Below are 15,000 nucleotides of genomic sequence, written 5' to 3'. Positions count from 1 at the left end.
TGATTTACGTTAGTTGTTAATTTCAGTTTACAGTGTCCCCAATTAATGCTCAAGCGCTAGAACGACAAGAGACTTAATGAGTTGCTTTCCTTCTTTTTTTTTCCACAAAATGTCCTAAAAGTAGAATGAAACATAACAATAGCCACTTGAAACTGTTGAAAAACATAAAGGAAATACTGCAAAAGGAAAGAGAAGCATGGATGGACATGAATGTACAAGATTGAAACGGATTACATTTGAGTAATCTTGAAAAACGTCGGCCCTACGTTTTTCAGTTATGGCAAATCGTTGGATAAAGGTCGTTATATTTCTCAGAATCATTTTTTTTGTGATGTAACGATAATTTTATCAGTAAAGGAATTCCACGTTACTATTTTCGAGTTTTAAACTCATGATGAGCTAAAGATTTTCTCGAAACTCCCTAAAATAACGTGGCATAGCCCCTTTAAGTGAAATAATTTGCAAAAAATTAACTGCAAATTGCTCTGACAGACGTTTTCCTGCATGTCATGCGTGTCTAGAGTTGCACTAAGCAAACGTTTAAGCCACACACTAAGAAAGGCTGAACATGTTGTTTCCACTTCATAATTTCTCTTCTTTTCAGTCTAATTCGGTGACAGGTCAAAGTTTTTTTTGTTACGTTTGCACCAAATGGTATCGCAAAAGGCGGGCGTTACGGTGTAGCACTTTTATTTCGCGGGGTGTAATTTTTGCGGATGTACTTGATCCGCAAAGATAATTCGCAGAGGCAGTGTGGCCCAGTGGTTAGGGCGCTTGCCTTGAGATCCGGAGATCCCGGGTTAAAGACCCGCTCTGACCACTCGTTGAATTTGATCTTGGTAGTCCCTGGTTCAACTTCCCAGCCGCACTTGTAAATAGCCAACTGGTTTGCCTCCAGCCAGTTGGGATTCTTAACAGTTGTTGTTGTTCTGTTCTGTCGTTTCGTTGTGTTTCATTGGCCCTGAAAAGCCCCTATGGGGAGCGGTCAATTAAGTATGTATTGTATTGTATTGTATTGTATTGTATTGTATTGTATTGTATTGTATTGTATTCTAATTTCCAGCCGGAAGAAAACACCAGAAAATTAAAAACCGTAAAAATTTACTCCCGTTTAATATAACTAAAAATGGCTTTTAATCCACATACAGTAAGAGAGGAGAAGCACACACAGCGCATTTTACCTTTCGACACATTCATCCGAAAAATTAGTTTTTGCCCTGGGCGGGATTCGAACCCACGTCTCCCTGATTACTAGTCGGGCATGCTCAGCCACTACACCATCAAGGTTACCACGCTGGCAACGCAGCAGATTAATGAGGTGACTTGAGGGTGAGTGTGAATGAGTGCGTATCCTTGCCTCTATAACCCCAGACGGGGCATAGAACAAATGAAAGTAAGAAATTTCGAGGCAATGAAAGGCGTAACTGAAGAGAGAAGCACACACAATGCATTTTTACCTTTCGACACACTCATCCGAAAAATTGTTTTTTGCCCTGAGCGGGACTCGAACCCACGTCTCCCTGATTACTAGTCGGGCATGTATCACAATGGACCCTTACCTGGAACAATGTTGATCAATCCTTCACGGAAGAACCATTTCTTTCAATAATACTTAACTAACAAGAATTAGTCAAATTTCAAATTGTTTTTTTACATGAAGACTGTGCAGAGTTGAGCGGTACAAATAAATAAAATTATAAATAGCCAGAAGCTGTAAACACAGACTACTCAAGATGTTCCATTCCATCTCTGGTATCCAACTCGAAAAAGTTACCACAGAAATTGTCGTTTGGTTTCAGTGTTCTACATAACACCACAGTTAAATAAAATATTAACGAGAACGTTAACTCGACGAACTGGCAAATCAGCGACTAAATTTCCTGTGCGAGTGGCGATTTTTCAGGGGCACCCAACGAATCTGTTCCTCACATTATCTGTTCCCCAGAGGAATCTTGCTGGCTGGCAAAAATACAGGTGTTTCGATGAGCTGGCTGGGAAATTTTGTTATTGATAGAGGTTTTGCCTGGGAATTACTGACTTTTTCTAGCATTTCAATCCGAGCTGGGTGTAGAAACTCTGAAGACTGAGGACGAAAAAAAAAAAAAAAAAAAAACCTCCTTCCCTCTCCCAAACATACGACGGCTGGTCAGAGTGATTGCGCTTGCGGAAAAAGCCTGTGTTGTCCCGGTTTTGTAGCTTTTGTTGGGTCGTTTTGGATCGAGGGATTTGAAAGCGCGCGGAATTCCTGGCCGGGAAATAAATTTGATCAGCTGGCTGGGAAACCAACCGATTTTATCCGGCTGGCTGGGAAATTTCTTGTGTGTCTTGCTGGAAAAAAGGAACAGATAATGTTTTCCCAGCAACTCTGAAAAACACCTGAAAATGCCTTAATAACATTTATTTTCAGTAACTGGGGTATAATAATACATTTTACAACAAATTGGTCGTTGGGTGCCCCTGATTTTTACACTGTGTTTATATCAAGCTTCTTATGCAAATTTTTGACAGAGAATATCAAATTACAAAAAACATTCCGCTTAAAGGTCGTTAAAAAAAAGCGTTATTTTTGGGCGTTCATTTGGACGAAAAATGTCACGTAAACCTTTTCCAGCGTAAAATTTATTGGAACAAACAAAACAAAAGCCATTAGAGGCAAAAAACCCCTTCCTGTTGTAATTGTGTGCGGGCAAACAAGAAACAACAGCAATTAAATGAATTTCAGACTCAGAATTCGGGATCTTAAAACCCTTTTTGGAAGAAACTTGCCCGTACATAATAAAGCACAAAAGAGACAACAAGCTTTCTTTAAAATAATTCTTACATTTCCAATTTTTTTCTACTTGAAGACTGTGCAGAGTTGAGTACAAAATAAATGTAAATTGCCACACAACTGAGATGCGACTTCAGCAAACACTGTGATGCATTCATTTTAAACCCATACATAATTTGCCATTTGGTTCAGTGTTATACCTAACACCACAGTACGCCAAATAACATTGGAAACAAAGCTAACATTGTGATATCCGACGGCGAAGGATGCAATTGTTGTGGAAGACCATTACTCGTCGCTTTGAAGATTCCACATATTTATTTTTCACCGCCTGTCTTGTATATCCAATTGACTTTCCATTATTGAGCTCTGTAAGGGTACATTTTATTTAAGGGCCCACTGACGTATTTTTGGGGTGCGTTACTAAGGATGTAATGGTTAAGTAATTTGAGAGAATTTGGCATTATTTTGGTCAATAACTTTTGTAAGCCAATGACCCTAAATATGCCATCATCATACCACGGCCACGGTCACGTGACCAATAAAAGAAAACTCTAAATTTGTCTCCGTGCTAAGCAATTTGGGTATTTAATCGATGGTTTGATAACTTGTATTCGTTTTGCATGGTTTTCTTTTTATTTTGCAAAATGTTCTTTTTAAAGACATAAACGATACTGAAATACTCATAACTTTTTCAAAAAAGATGATTTTTAAAAATCAATGCTTAGCTATATTCTGTATCTGGGGGTGAAACGTGCTATGCAAAAAAAGATTTAATTCAATTTAAAACCGCCGGAAATTTAGCTTTTTTCCCAAACCGGAAGTCAGTTCGTTTACGCATGTGCAGTTGATCTGAGAACGAGCGCGAGGAAGGCCGAGTAAAAACCTTCCATGGAAACAACAGTTTGTACGGTGACTTTTGCTTGTGAGTGGGTTTTCTAGTCAGCTCATGATATGATGACGTCAGTTACCGGACGTAACATTTCACTTCCTTAGCAACGAGCGAAAAATCCGTCTGTGGGCCCTTAAAGATCCACTAAAATGCCTTCGCGTTACAATGACTTTCGACGCCATTGCAGGTTAATGAAATATTCTACTGTGTCTACCGGATATAAAATCTACCCATTTCTACTATCCCCTCATACCAACCAAAGTCACTCGTGATGTTTTGAAAGTTCTCAAATTGCACTCGCCTACGGCTCGTGCAATTTTGAGAACTTTCAAAACATCACTCGTGCCCATAAATCACGAAATGCACTCGCGTTCATACGATTTCCCATACATATAGGCGGCCATCAACACTTTTCCCTTTTTTGAAACAATTCGCTTATTTTCCTTATTTAAGGTCATTTTTCAGAATAGTCTTGGGTTTTTTTTATGATGAGAATTGTTATTTCTGAAAAACTTATTTTAAAACCTTTAAAATGAGATATTGTAAGCTATATTGCTTTAAATATAAGTCCAGATATCAACGAAAACATTCGATGGGGTCATTTTTTTTCTTTGTGGGGAAGCTGGAAATGCGCTTTATAAATCGGAGCTCCAGGAATATGGAATAAGCATCTGGCGTTGTTGTCACCACTGGTTAAATTAAGCTCCCCCAATACTTCCTGAAGTAGAAGACTTCTTCGAAGTCCTTATCCGAGAAGACTTGAGGCCACTTGAATACCAAGGTTGCGCTTTCCCCAACCTCGTCCCCAGGGTATTCCCGATAGACACTGTTTGACTTTATTTTACTGAGACAACATTGTTTTTCGCAGACTTTTTATCGTGCAGTCCTGCGTTCTCGTCTTAAGGGCTTCTCGCCTTTTTTTAAGCGTTGACTCTAGGGAGTATAATGTAGCTCATGGGAATGAGTCGGTATTCTCACGATAAAGCGTTAACATTTGCTCAACTTACTTGAGGAAACTAGCAACGGCCAGTAAAATAAGAATAGCAAGACTTGGAGAGTAGATGAAACCGGCTGAAAATGAAAAATAATCACTTCAAATAAGATTGGAATGAATTTCGTTTTCACTTTTGAAATACTGAAGTTTATATTAAATACAGTCTTTATTCTCCAAGTGTCTTCTTCTACGATAATAACTTCTGCTTTGGATGCATTTCCTCTAAATTTCTTTTTTAAATTGAGACAAGATCGCCGGTTGTGTTATTGTTTGCAACGGCAAATGGATATTAAATCATGTCACGGATAGTGTCAGTGGCAATTAATCAAACAATGAATCAATCAATGAATCAATCAATTAATCATGAATCAATCAATCAATCAATCAATCAATCAATCAATCAATTAATCAATCAATCAATCAATCAATCATTACTACTTAGCATTGCCATTTGGTTGAGTAAATGGACTTACCTTGGTTACCTTGGTTGCAAACACTTGAGCAACTGTCGTAAGGTTCATTAGGACAGTGGTCTTCCTCTTCTATTGTGTTAGGAATGTTGTCACAACTGGCATCAGAGGATGTTGCAGTGCAATCTACATCAAGTTTAACTTGACCACCTGGTCCGTCGCAGCACACTCGCCCACATTCGCCATCTCTAACGGTAAATTTAATATCGAGTCCTAAAAAAAATGGTTTCAGTCAGAGCCAACACGAGCTTTGGAAAAAGAGCCGTATATAAACATTCAAATAATTTCCTTCCTTAGTCGATTGAGGCATGGGGAGAGGAGAGGAAATCCTCTGCTTGCACCCAGCTTGGTGTTGGTACACATCAATTCGTTACCCAAGGAGGACGCACAATTTGACCCGAGTGTCCTCATAACTACTTCTTCCTGATTTAGTTGGCCCTCTACGGGGTGCAATATCTTGGACACACGCATTAAAATTTATAACTGAAGGCAATTTTTATATATTTTTTCGCTGTGGAAGACTGTTTTATCTGGCTAACAATTTATTCTTTGCCATATCCCAAATTGTAGGTAAAATGAATATTGCAGCAATAACTTTTGTCACTTAGAATGATGAATCCAACATTCTGAATAACTTCTAATGCCTCAAGCTATATATCTGGCTCTTATACTAACGGAGTTCTAGGTCCATACTGTAAACTCACGGACCGAGTTTTTTCCCGTTGATTTATGAAGCGCTTGGGCCATAAATCAACGGTAAGAAAAATGAGGATCCGTAATTTTACAGTACGGACCGAGAAAACGAGGTTAGTTTAATGTTTATTATATCTCTGTGGTAATCAGCCCCGAGGGAAATGAAACTAGTTAAAGTCAAGCGGAAGGTTCAACTCCCACAAAGATTGCCTTGTCAAAATCCGAAAAGTAAAATTTTCTTGGCTGTTTGAAATAGTTACTTGCGAGAGTCAAACAGTTTTACAAGTTTATGTAACAGAAACGACATGAAAAACTTGCTGGAGAATAAATCGAATGTTTTATCGAAATCTCAAATTTAGTGAGCCGTACAGCAGACCGCACGGTCGAATACAGCCAGCTAATTTAGCCGATCACAGCGCGAGTACTATCTGAGAGATGTAATAAGGGCTCGTATTCTTTCGGCATGATTGCTACATTTGTACGACGGGCTGGTGGAAGAAAAGCACCTGCGTAAGGCAAGGAAACTGTTCATGCGCACAACATACCAGTATAGATGACCATAATCCGGTTGGCGTCGATTATCAGGGCGTCCACGCCATTTAATTTGTTATCGTTGTCGCTAAGGCTTCTCTTAAGAACGGTTTCAACGCTGAAATTGATTTCAACTGAGAACCTGACTTTAATTGTCACTTTGACGTAAACCCCATTATCGCATTCATTCAAAGTCACCTCGATGCCCAGCACAAAAGCCACTCTATTTCTTGTGAAAACAATTCGTAGCTGTCAATAAACAAAAGAGAAATCATGCCAGGAATATTAGAGTTAGTGAAAAGGCCCTTTTATTGAGGGAAAACTAATGCCAATCCAAATCAAGAAGTCTGAACTTACGGTAAAAAGGGTTACTTTATCAGTTTAAAGCAGGAGCAACTCTTTAGCAGTTGCGTTATCTTCATGATAATACTAACTAAAAGTTGCTAACAGCAAGTTCAGTGTTGCGGGCATAGTCGAGAGAAGACAGTAATGAAAAATAACTTCCAACTTGCGGCTGTGAATAAATGAAGATAAGCCTTCATTTCTCGTGGCAATTAAACTGAACCCATTAACCATTAAAACTAAGATAACAATCCGGCTATAAGTCAGAAATATCTTGTTAATACTTGAGTGTTATGACTGGATATCAGTAAATTATAAATTTTCGTATTTGCCTTAAGGTTCAGTTTTTCCTGTGTCTACAGCAAGCGTCTTAGTTTTGTTAAATTAAGGTTTGATTCAACGAAACACTTTCATTGTTTTCGGTTGTACGAAGTTCACATGAAAGCAAACCTTTTCTTTTGGCTGTTATATCATTCTAAAGCCATTTTCAATTTGAGACCATAACATCTAAGTAAGATATAGTACCGCTCTTTTTTATAAGAACGGCTAATTTTGAGGCCATGGCTGAACGTTCGTAATTTTGTTTGAGATTTGAGCCTCAAAACATTCTTAACTAGTTCTTAAGGGGGCACTCTCACGCTAATTTTGACGGTTTTTAGGTCAAAATTGGGTAAAAATCTAAATTAGTACTTTAGCTCACACGTACAATAACATTCCTGATAACCCACGGACAAGTTATGAAACATATTTATTGCAGAAAGAGCTATTCGTATTTGATTTTTGGCGGCTTTCTACAGAAACCATCTCCAAACTTGAAAAAAACTGGCCATTTTTTCAAGGCAGTGAGTTTGGAGATGGTGTCCGCAAAAAGTCGCCAAAAATTAAATACGAATAGCTCTTTGTGCAATAAATATGTTTCATAACTTGTCCGTGGGTTATCAGGAATGTTGTACGTGTGAGTACTAAGGGGCCGACCATTTAACTCTTGAGGGGGGTGGGTGATTTTGAAAAAAACTTTCCTGCAAGCGCTTGTCAGAAGAAAAAAATTGCATGCAGCACAAATGAAATAGAAAAAAAATTCTTGCACTGCTTCAAGCAAGGAACCATTCCGGATAATGTGAAAGCCAGCCAGTCACTCTGTTTAGCCTATTAAAATAACACATTGATTGGCCTAAATAACCCGCTGGTTAGCCTACAGTTAGCTTAGGTAGCTTGCGGTTTGCCCTTATAATGGGATAAGGGATTTATTGCTTACTTGGTTCACATGGCTCCAAGTCATAGGAGTCATGCAAGCTATTACGGTTAGCCTAAATTACACATTGGCTAGCCTAGTTAGCACTGCAGTTAGCCTACAGTTCCTTAGGTAGCTTGCGGTTATTGGGATCAGGGATTTCTGGCTTGCTGGCTCGCACTGTATCCAAACTCGTTAGCTTATCACAAGCAGTAATGGAGGTAAATTTTTCTATTTGAAGAATCAAGTTTTATTAGACAAAGAAAAATAATTTGTTCATTTTTAATCTTTTCAACTGAAGCATTTTCATGTAATTACTTTCTATTGAAATATAAGGTTTTTGCAATGTCTTATATAATATAAGACAACATATAACAAATTAGACCATGATCAACTAACTTTAATTCTGCTTTCACATTTGTTTTGGAGATTTCAGTCCACTTTTAAATTGTAACTAATGATTGTAGCAGTAATTACCATGCTATGAGCATTTCTGAACTGCTTTTTGCTATTTTTAGCTATTTTTTAAAATTAAGAAGCTGAACATTTTCAAATCTACCAGTGGAGCATCACTTTATAACATGAGAATATTGTTATGAGGTAATATTAAATGATTCTAAAGAATGACGTTCCGAAGACATGTAGCTATACAACAATGATTTTGTATAGCTTACAACATTTTAAGGCTTTGCAGCTCCATATTAGAACTATTACTGCAATAACCACAATGTAAATGTAAATACATTCTGTAAATGTAAACACGACACCTTTTTGAGGAAAAAAATCCTGCAGAGAAATGAGGAGAGAAAAAAAATATCCTGCAGAGCATTTAGGCGGGAAAAAAATATCCTGCCCACCAAGGTTGCTAAACCAGAAATCACCAACCCCCCCCCCCCCCCCCCCCCCCCCCCCCACCCCTCAAGAGTTAAATGGTCGGCCCCTAATTTAGATTTTTACCCAATTTTGACCTAAAAACCGTCAAAATTAGCGTGAGAGTGCCCCTTAAGAATGTTAAAAACGTCTTGGAGTATTTTAGTTGATTCATGGTCCTGTTAGATTACAGTCTTACTTTATTTTTCCTTTACTTATACCTCTCACAAAAGCAAATAAACAAACAAGTAAACAAACAAATGAGCATCCTGGGCATGTCCTTAGTATGTTCTTTCAAAGTTTGATTAATTAATCTCAATCTGAACGTTGTTATAAAAATGGTTTTTACAATGACTGCAAAAAATCTCGCGCGCTCATTGGCTAAATTTTATTGTCAATAAGCGGACAGACACATAACTTCATGATTTATGCGATAATGACGCGGTATTGCTCGCGTCAGATTGAAGTTTCTCGCATTTTTGTCTCGCGTTCTCCTCGTGTTTTGACTTAATTTTGACCCCTCTGCCTTTTTGTTATTGAAGAAAACAAATTGATGTCAGTTTTTCATGCGTCTACGCGTTATTGACAATGAATTTCTTCGTAACATTGTCAAAGGAGTCTGCAGATCCACTCGGCTATTGCCTCCTGGATCCACAGATACTTTAGCAAATGAATGTTATTACGAAATTCATGATCAATAACAGGACAGACGCATGAAAACTGACATCAATTTGTTAATCCAAGAGAAAATGAGGGGACAGAGAGGGAGGCTCCCGGTCTAGCCCTTGGGATATGTCATGTCCACAAAAGTTATTTTTAGACGAGCGGAAGTCTTTGTTCTAGCGGAAGTCTCTCTTCTCTCTTCCGCATGCAGGCCAACCTCGGTCTGATGTTTGAAAGAAAAGCAAAGATTTCATGTAATGGTGGACGATGTGGACTTAACGTTCGTCGATGACTGCATGCGGACGTCTCGGAAGACAGACCCGCTAGTCTAAAAATAACTTTCGTGGACATGACATATCCCGGCCAACGCCCCGAGCCCCCCTCTCTGTCCTCTCATTTTCTCTTGGTTAATCTTATGAAATCATGTATTCAAAGCACATAACAGAAACCATGCAGTTGACAATTTTTTTGATGATTTGGTGATTCCGGATCAATGCCATGACGTTGTTTCAACAAACCGCTTTCTTCATTAAGCGAACTTACATTTGCTTCAATCAGCGCATCCAAACCTGTAGTTTGATCGCAAGCTGCGACCTTGACATAAAGCATTATGGTCACATAGATTCCTAAACGAAAGAAACAACAAAGACAAATAAGCAAACAATAATTCGTAGAGTGAACAAATAAAGCATTTTTTCATTTTGATATCGCTAGGACATCCTAGTAATGTAATTTGTCTGCTCCGGCCACAGCAAGAGCTGTGCAGAATTTCAAGTAAAAGTTCAACAACTACCTTGATTTTTGGCGTCATATCTGTATCGTGAATGTGATACAGATCTATAGCTCATATTGTATACATCACTTATGGACTTTTTCGACGTTTGGTGGTATATTCGCTTAACGGCAGCTCTTTTGGGACTTATTCACGATAGAACGAAGTGATAACATTCTGTTTATTCAGTCTTTTTCTTTTTCTTTTTCATTTTCATAATGGGTAGAATTAACATGGTACAGTTCACTAGGTGAAAACAGAATACAACGCGTTCTTTTGTGGTTCTTGATACAGGGGACTTTACAAAGAAAAATCGGAGGAGGCCAAGAATTTCTGGAAAAGAATATATTTAACAACTTTGCAATCCCCGCATGTGCGTTTTGCAGTTTGGTACATTCCATTTCCGTCGTCCTCAAAATAACTGACAACTTTCTTCTCTCCCTCATCACCAGACCGCTCTCGGCTCATTCCACTCGCCCTAGACTACACTCGGCTAACTCGCGCTAAACCCAAGCGGGAGCCTGTGCGCAGGCTATCAACGTCGTATACTCCGCCTAATGCGAAATGATTTAAAATAGACGGAACGGTATTTCTCCTCATACTCTGGCTTTCCTCGCTCCTCAAAAACCAACCTATGATTTGATATGAGCTGATTTGATTTCTGTACAGTATGCCCAATTAGTGCCTTAGCGGCGCTAAATACAGTTGACACTTAACTCAAATTCATTTGTTATTTATTTATTTACTTTATTTAATAATATTGAGAAATCATGTTTTCCGATGACGCCCTCCTTCCCGTCGACGCTTTTATTACTTAAAGGCCCAGCAAAACATTGTTGGTCTAACAATGTTGGGAGTTGTTAGTAGTTGTTGCTTGGTGCATGCAAACGGACACAACAACTCCCAACATTGTTGGCGATCCGCCATGTTTAAGCTGCGTTTGATCACATGACATCACCATCTTACGATTGCAAAGTGTGTGTGAGGCTCCAACATTGTTGTGGGTTCCATGCAAACGGGCGCAACATGTTGGTGTTACGCTTCGCCGGTCACAGAAGAAACGAAATGTTGGGACTTGTTGGGCCAAAGTTTGACCTGATTCAAACTACACACAACAACATCCAACAAGTCCCAACTTGAAGTGCCAACATGTTGGGCCCAACAATGTTGGGTCCGTTTCAATGATGGGCCTTAAGGTTCCTAAGAGTTTATAAGAGACGACGACAGCTACGGCAACGCGTCAACGAAAAAAAAGCCGAATAATATTGTTGGTTAATCGATAGAACTGGTCGTAGCGCACGTGCAACTCGAAATTGTCAAGCTCTGAAGAACAACACGTGATATAACCAAATTTGAGCTTTTTTAAAATGACAACGGAAGCATAAAACGAATGAGCTTTGTATAGTTTATCTTTGAAACCATTCAGTTGGTAGCAATCCGGATGCAGGATACAGTAACTCCAATCACCTTGTTTAGCATAAAAGAAAGATGGCCCTGATAATCGTGAAATACTTGAGAAAAAAAGTTTTTGTAGCCATGACCATCTCCCCTACTACCTCACATTGCGCTTTCGGAAATCGAATGTTTCAAGGGCACTCTCACTGCTTTAGGCCGAATTTATTCCGAATCCTCTTGGGTCTATGTTCTTGAGGGGAGGGGAGGAAATCAGAAAATCTGAATCCTGAGCTTTCGTGGGGAACCAGAAAGTCTCAATCCTTTCCTGTGTTCAAGGGGGGATCAGAAATTGTGAATCCTCTCCTGTTTTCTATTGGGAAAACTCTCGAGACACGAAATTCAGAAGATCATTTGGTTTCTGATGCGTGGCTCAGACATAAGAATAGAGGTCAGGTTGCTTGGAAGAATTTTGTGATTCCTTGCAAACAGACAAACTTTCCCTGTGAATTTGAACACAATTTTAAAGTGCCCCTGTGATCAAAAAAACAATTCTTATTTTTCTTTGGATTTCGAAACGATGATAACTAAACACTAAGCAACCAAAGTCTTAAATCTTGATTAAAAACAGACGCCTGTTTATTTTAACTGGAATTTTTCTATTTAATGGTCCGCCATTACTAACTTTAAGTTATTGAGAGAAGTGGATCGAGGAGAAAATGACGTCAAAGGCTCACTAGTTTAAGAATGCAATGCGTGTGTACGCCGCAGAATTAATATGCAGCTTCAGTGCAGACTTTTAAACTCGCGTTTTGCATATATAACAAGCTGCATTCACACGCTGAAACTTTAAGCTAGTGAGCCCCTGAGGTCCAATCGGTTAGTTTTGAACGTGAGTAATGGCGGACCGTGAAATCCAAAACTTACACTCAAAGTAAACGGCCTTTGGATAAAAATCAAAGCTCAAAATTTTGCCAGTCAGGTGTTAAGCAAACACACTTTCAAAATATGAAAAAGGGAAGTGACATTTTTTTAATAACAGGGGCACTTTAAGATTCAGAGTAAATTACGAAAACACTCTTTGAAACAAGTAGTGGTTATGAATTTCTGTGGAAGCTCCACATTTCATTTTCGGCCATTTTACACTCATTTCCGACGAAACTTCAAAAGCTGTATCATAAAAAAGTTGAGACAGGCTCCGAGACAGGTTTCCATTTTACGCGGAAAAAACAGCTATTTTTGAGGTGATTCTCAGTATTTGTTCTGAGTTTTCCTAAATTGAAACACCGCATTTTAGTCTGGATCGCGTTCTTGTTCAAAGATAACAGACCTTTGATTTGCACTCTGCAACAACTGAGTTTTACACCATTCACTCAAAAAACGAGGTAAAAATGGCAAAATTGTGTTCTTGATCCCGTAGCAATCATCAGCGAGATTTGTTTCAAATGCGAAATAATGATGGCGATGTCATTTTTGATTTACGTCTGCATGCAGCGACACACATGGGTTACAACCTTGGTGATGGTGCATAAAGGATTAAAAAGGATCAGCTTACCAGGAGGTAACGATGTCGAGGGTTGTCCAGTTGAAGGCACTTGTGTCGTCGGTGGGACCGGTGCACTCGTTACTGTGGTTTGTGAAGAACTGGGTGCGATTGTTGATACACTTGATGAAAAAGACGATGAAGAAGTTACTGACATACTGTCGGAGACAAAACTGCTGGGCGAACGTGATGACGGATCGACTGCAACAGTCGTCGATGAGAGGTCTTGGGTGAGAGTTGACGAACTCACTAAAACATTACTGATCAAACTGCTGGACGAACGTGATGACGTGTCGACACCTGGGAGGTCTTGGGTAATGGTTGACGAAAAACTACTGGTTGATGTTGGCGAGTTTGACAGTGAAGATGATGTCGTACTGATCGACGTACTCATTGAGTACGAGGTTGTTTGACCTACGCAAAAAAGCAAATCATGAGATAGATAGATAGTTTATTGCAGCATTTTACAAGGCAGTCACCAGACTGAATTGCGTAAAAATTTACATAATAATCGATATGATTTATTTACAAGTAAAAAAAAATTATCATAATTGTGACGGGTTGCCCTCTTGTTTTGACGCAAAGAAGGCGATCATAACTCTTGGGTCAGCGATTGGCTTGGTCACCCTAGTCTCGTCCCGAAACCAGGCACTAAGCATTTCGTCCCGGTTTCATGTAAACGGCTGCAAAATGTTTCATACCGGTCCAAGTTCATTCCGGTCTGAGTTCGTCCCGGCCGGTCTCATGCCGATACGCTTTTCTGTTTCGCATCATTATTGCGCAATTCCAAGTAATCAGGAATTGCGTGTCCTTAGCGGAGGGCTTTGCGCGAAGGCGTGAAGACATAAGACTGGGTAGTTTTAATTTGCGAGATTAAACTGAAGCAGGTTTGGATTACTTTGTTCTTGAAGGTGACTTGTTTCACATGACGTTGATTGGTCGGCCCTTTTTTCTAGTTTTTGTAAGACTAGTACTGAAATGTAACAATCAAGGTAGCAAAAAGGCTGCTACAAAAACATTCAGAAATGCCTATCCACCGCTCCCCCCGGGTATAATTGAATAAATTTTTCCTAAAGATCTACTTTTGGATACTAATCGGGTCGAAATTGTGATCATGTTTTTGTAAAGCACTCAGTTGTAACTGTCTCGGTCATTTGTTTTTCCATTGAGACCACGATGTAAACAAATGTAAACAATCAGTAGCAATGAGTGTTGCTGTGACAACGCACTCGTTTTCACACGTTCATGATGTAGTCTTTTTCCCGAATATACAAACACCACTTCATTTTCGAGTATTCCGCTCTCACAAGAACAGGTGTAAGAAAACACGTATCACGATAATAAATTATTAACTATTTTTCCTCGTTGTTATAAAATCAATGAATAAATCATTCACGTGGCTGCGGCTAACTTTTGGTGTTGCCGAAAACTTCTAAGAAACCTGATCCATTTCAAATATTTGAATTCTGCTATTAAAGATTGATCAGGGGCCACCCAACGTCAATTTTCGGAAAATATCTGTTCGGAAGACGTTTTGAGATCTAGAATTCTCGGAACATTTGTTGTAAAATTTCTTGCTTGCCTGCCTGACCTAGGATTTTCGAACATCTAAAAGATGGTGTAATTGCCCATTTTTTAAGGATTTTTACCCTAAAAAGCTCACCTAGAATTTTCGGGAGTCTTTTCTCTGGCTGAATTTTTGAAAAGGTAAGTTTTGATCCCTATAATTTTCGGATCACTAGACTTTCAGCTAGGAAATCCGAACAGATGAAAAAATTTTAGGGAATAAAAATATGCCTATATCTACCGTTTAAATACTAGAACACGTTTAACAATG

At 39.0% G+C, this 15,000-nt stretch overlaps 1 protein-coding gene across 1 annotated transcript in view; it reads right to left on the bottom strand.

Annotated features, from left to right (window-relative positions):
- Positions 1 to 4,577: 4,577 nt before the first annotated feature.
- LOC138021918 (uncharacterized) overlaps positions 4,578 to 15,000 on the bottom strand; it is an 11,176-nt gene continuing 753 nt past the window's right edge. The window contains exons 2-6 of the mRNA XM_068868944.1: positions 13,176 to 13,577; positions 10,000 to 10,082; positions 6,365 to 6,599; positions 5,130 to 5,339; positions 4,578 to 4,733 (exon numbers count right to left, since the gene is read on the bottom strand). Coding sequence (XP_068725045.1) covers positions 4,666 to 4,733; positions 5,130 to 5,339; positions 6,365 to 6,599; positions 10,000 to 10,082; positions 13,176 to 13,577 — 998 coding nt within the window. The 3' untranslated portion in view covers positions 4,578 to 4,665. The remainder of the gene's footprint in view (positions 4,734 to 5,129; positions 5,340 to 6,364; positions 6,600 to 9,999; positions 10,083 to 13,175; positions 13,578 to 15,000) is intronic.

This window comes from Montipora capricornis, chromosome 10 (genome assembly GCF_036669925.1).
Source record: "Montipora capricornis isolate CH-2021 chromosome 10, ASM3666992v2, whole genome shotgun sequence".
Taxonomy (NCBI): domain Eukaryota; kingdom Metazoa; phylum Cnidaria; class Anthozoa; order Scleractinia; family Acroporidae; genus Montipora; species Montipora capricornis.
Note: the sequence above shows the minus strand (reverse complement) of the source record. Positions and strands in the feature narration are given on the sequence as shown.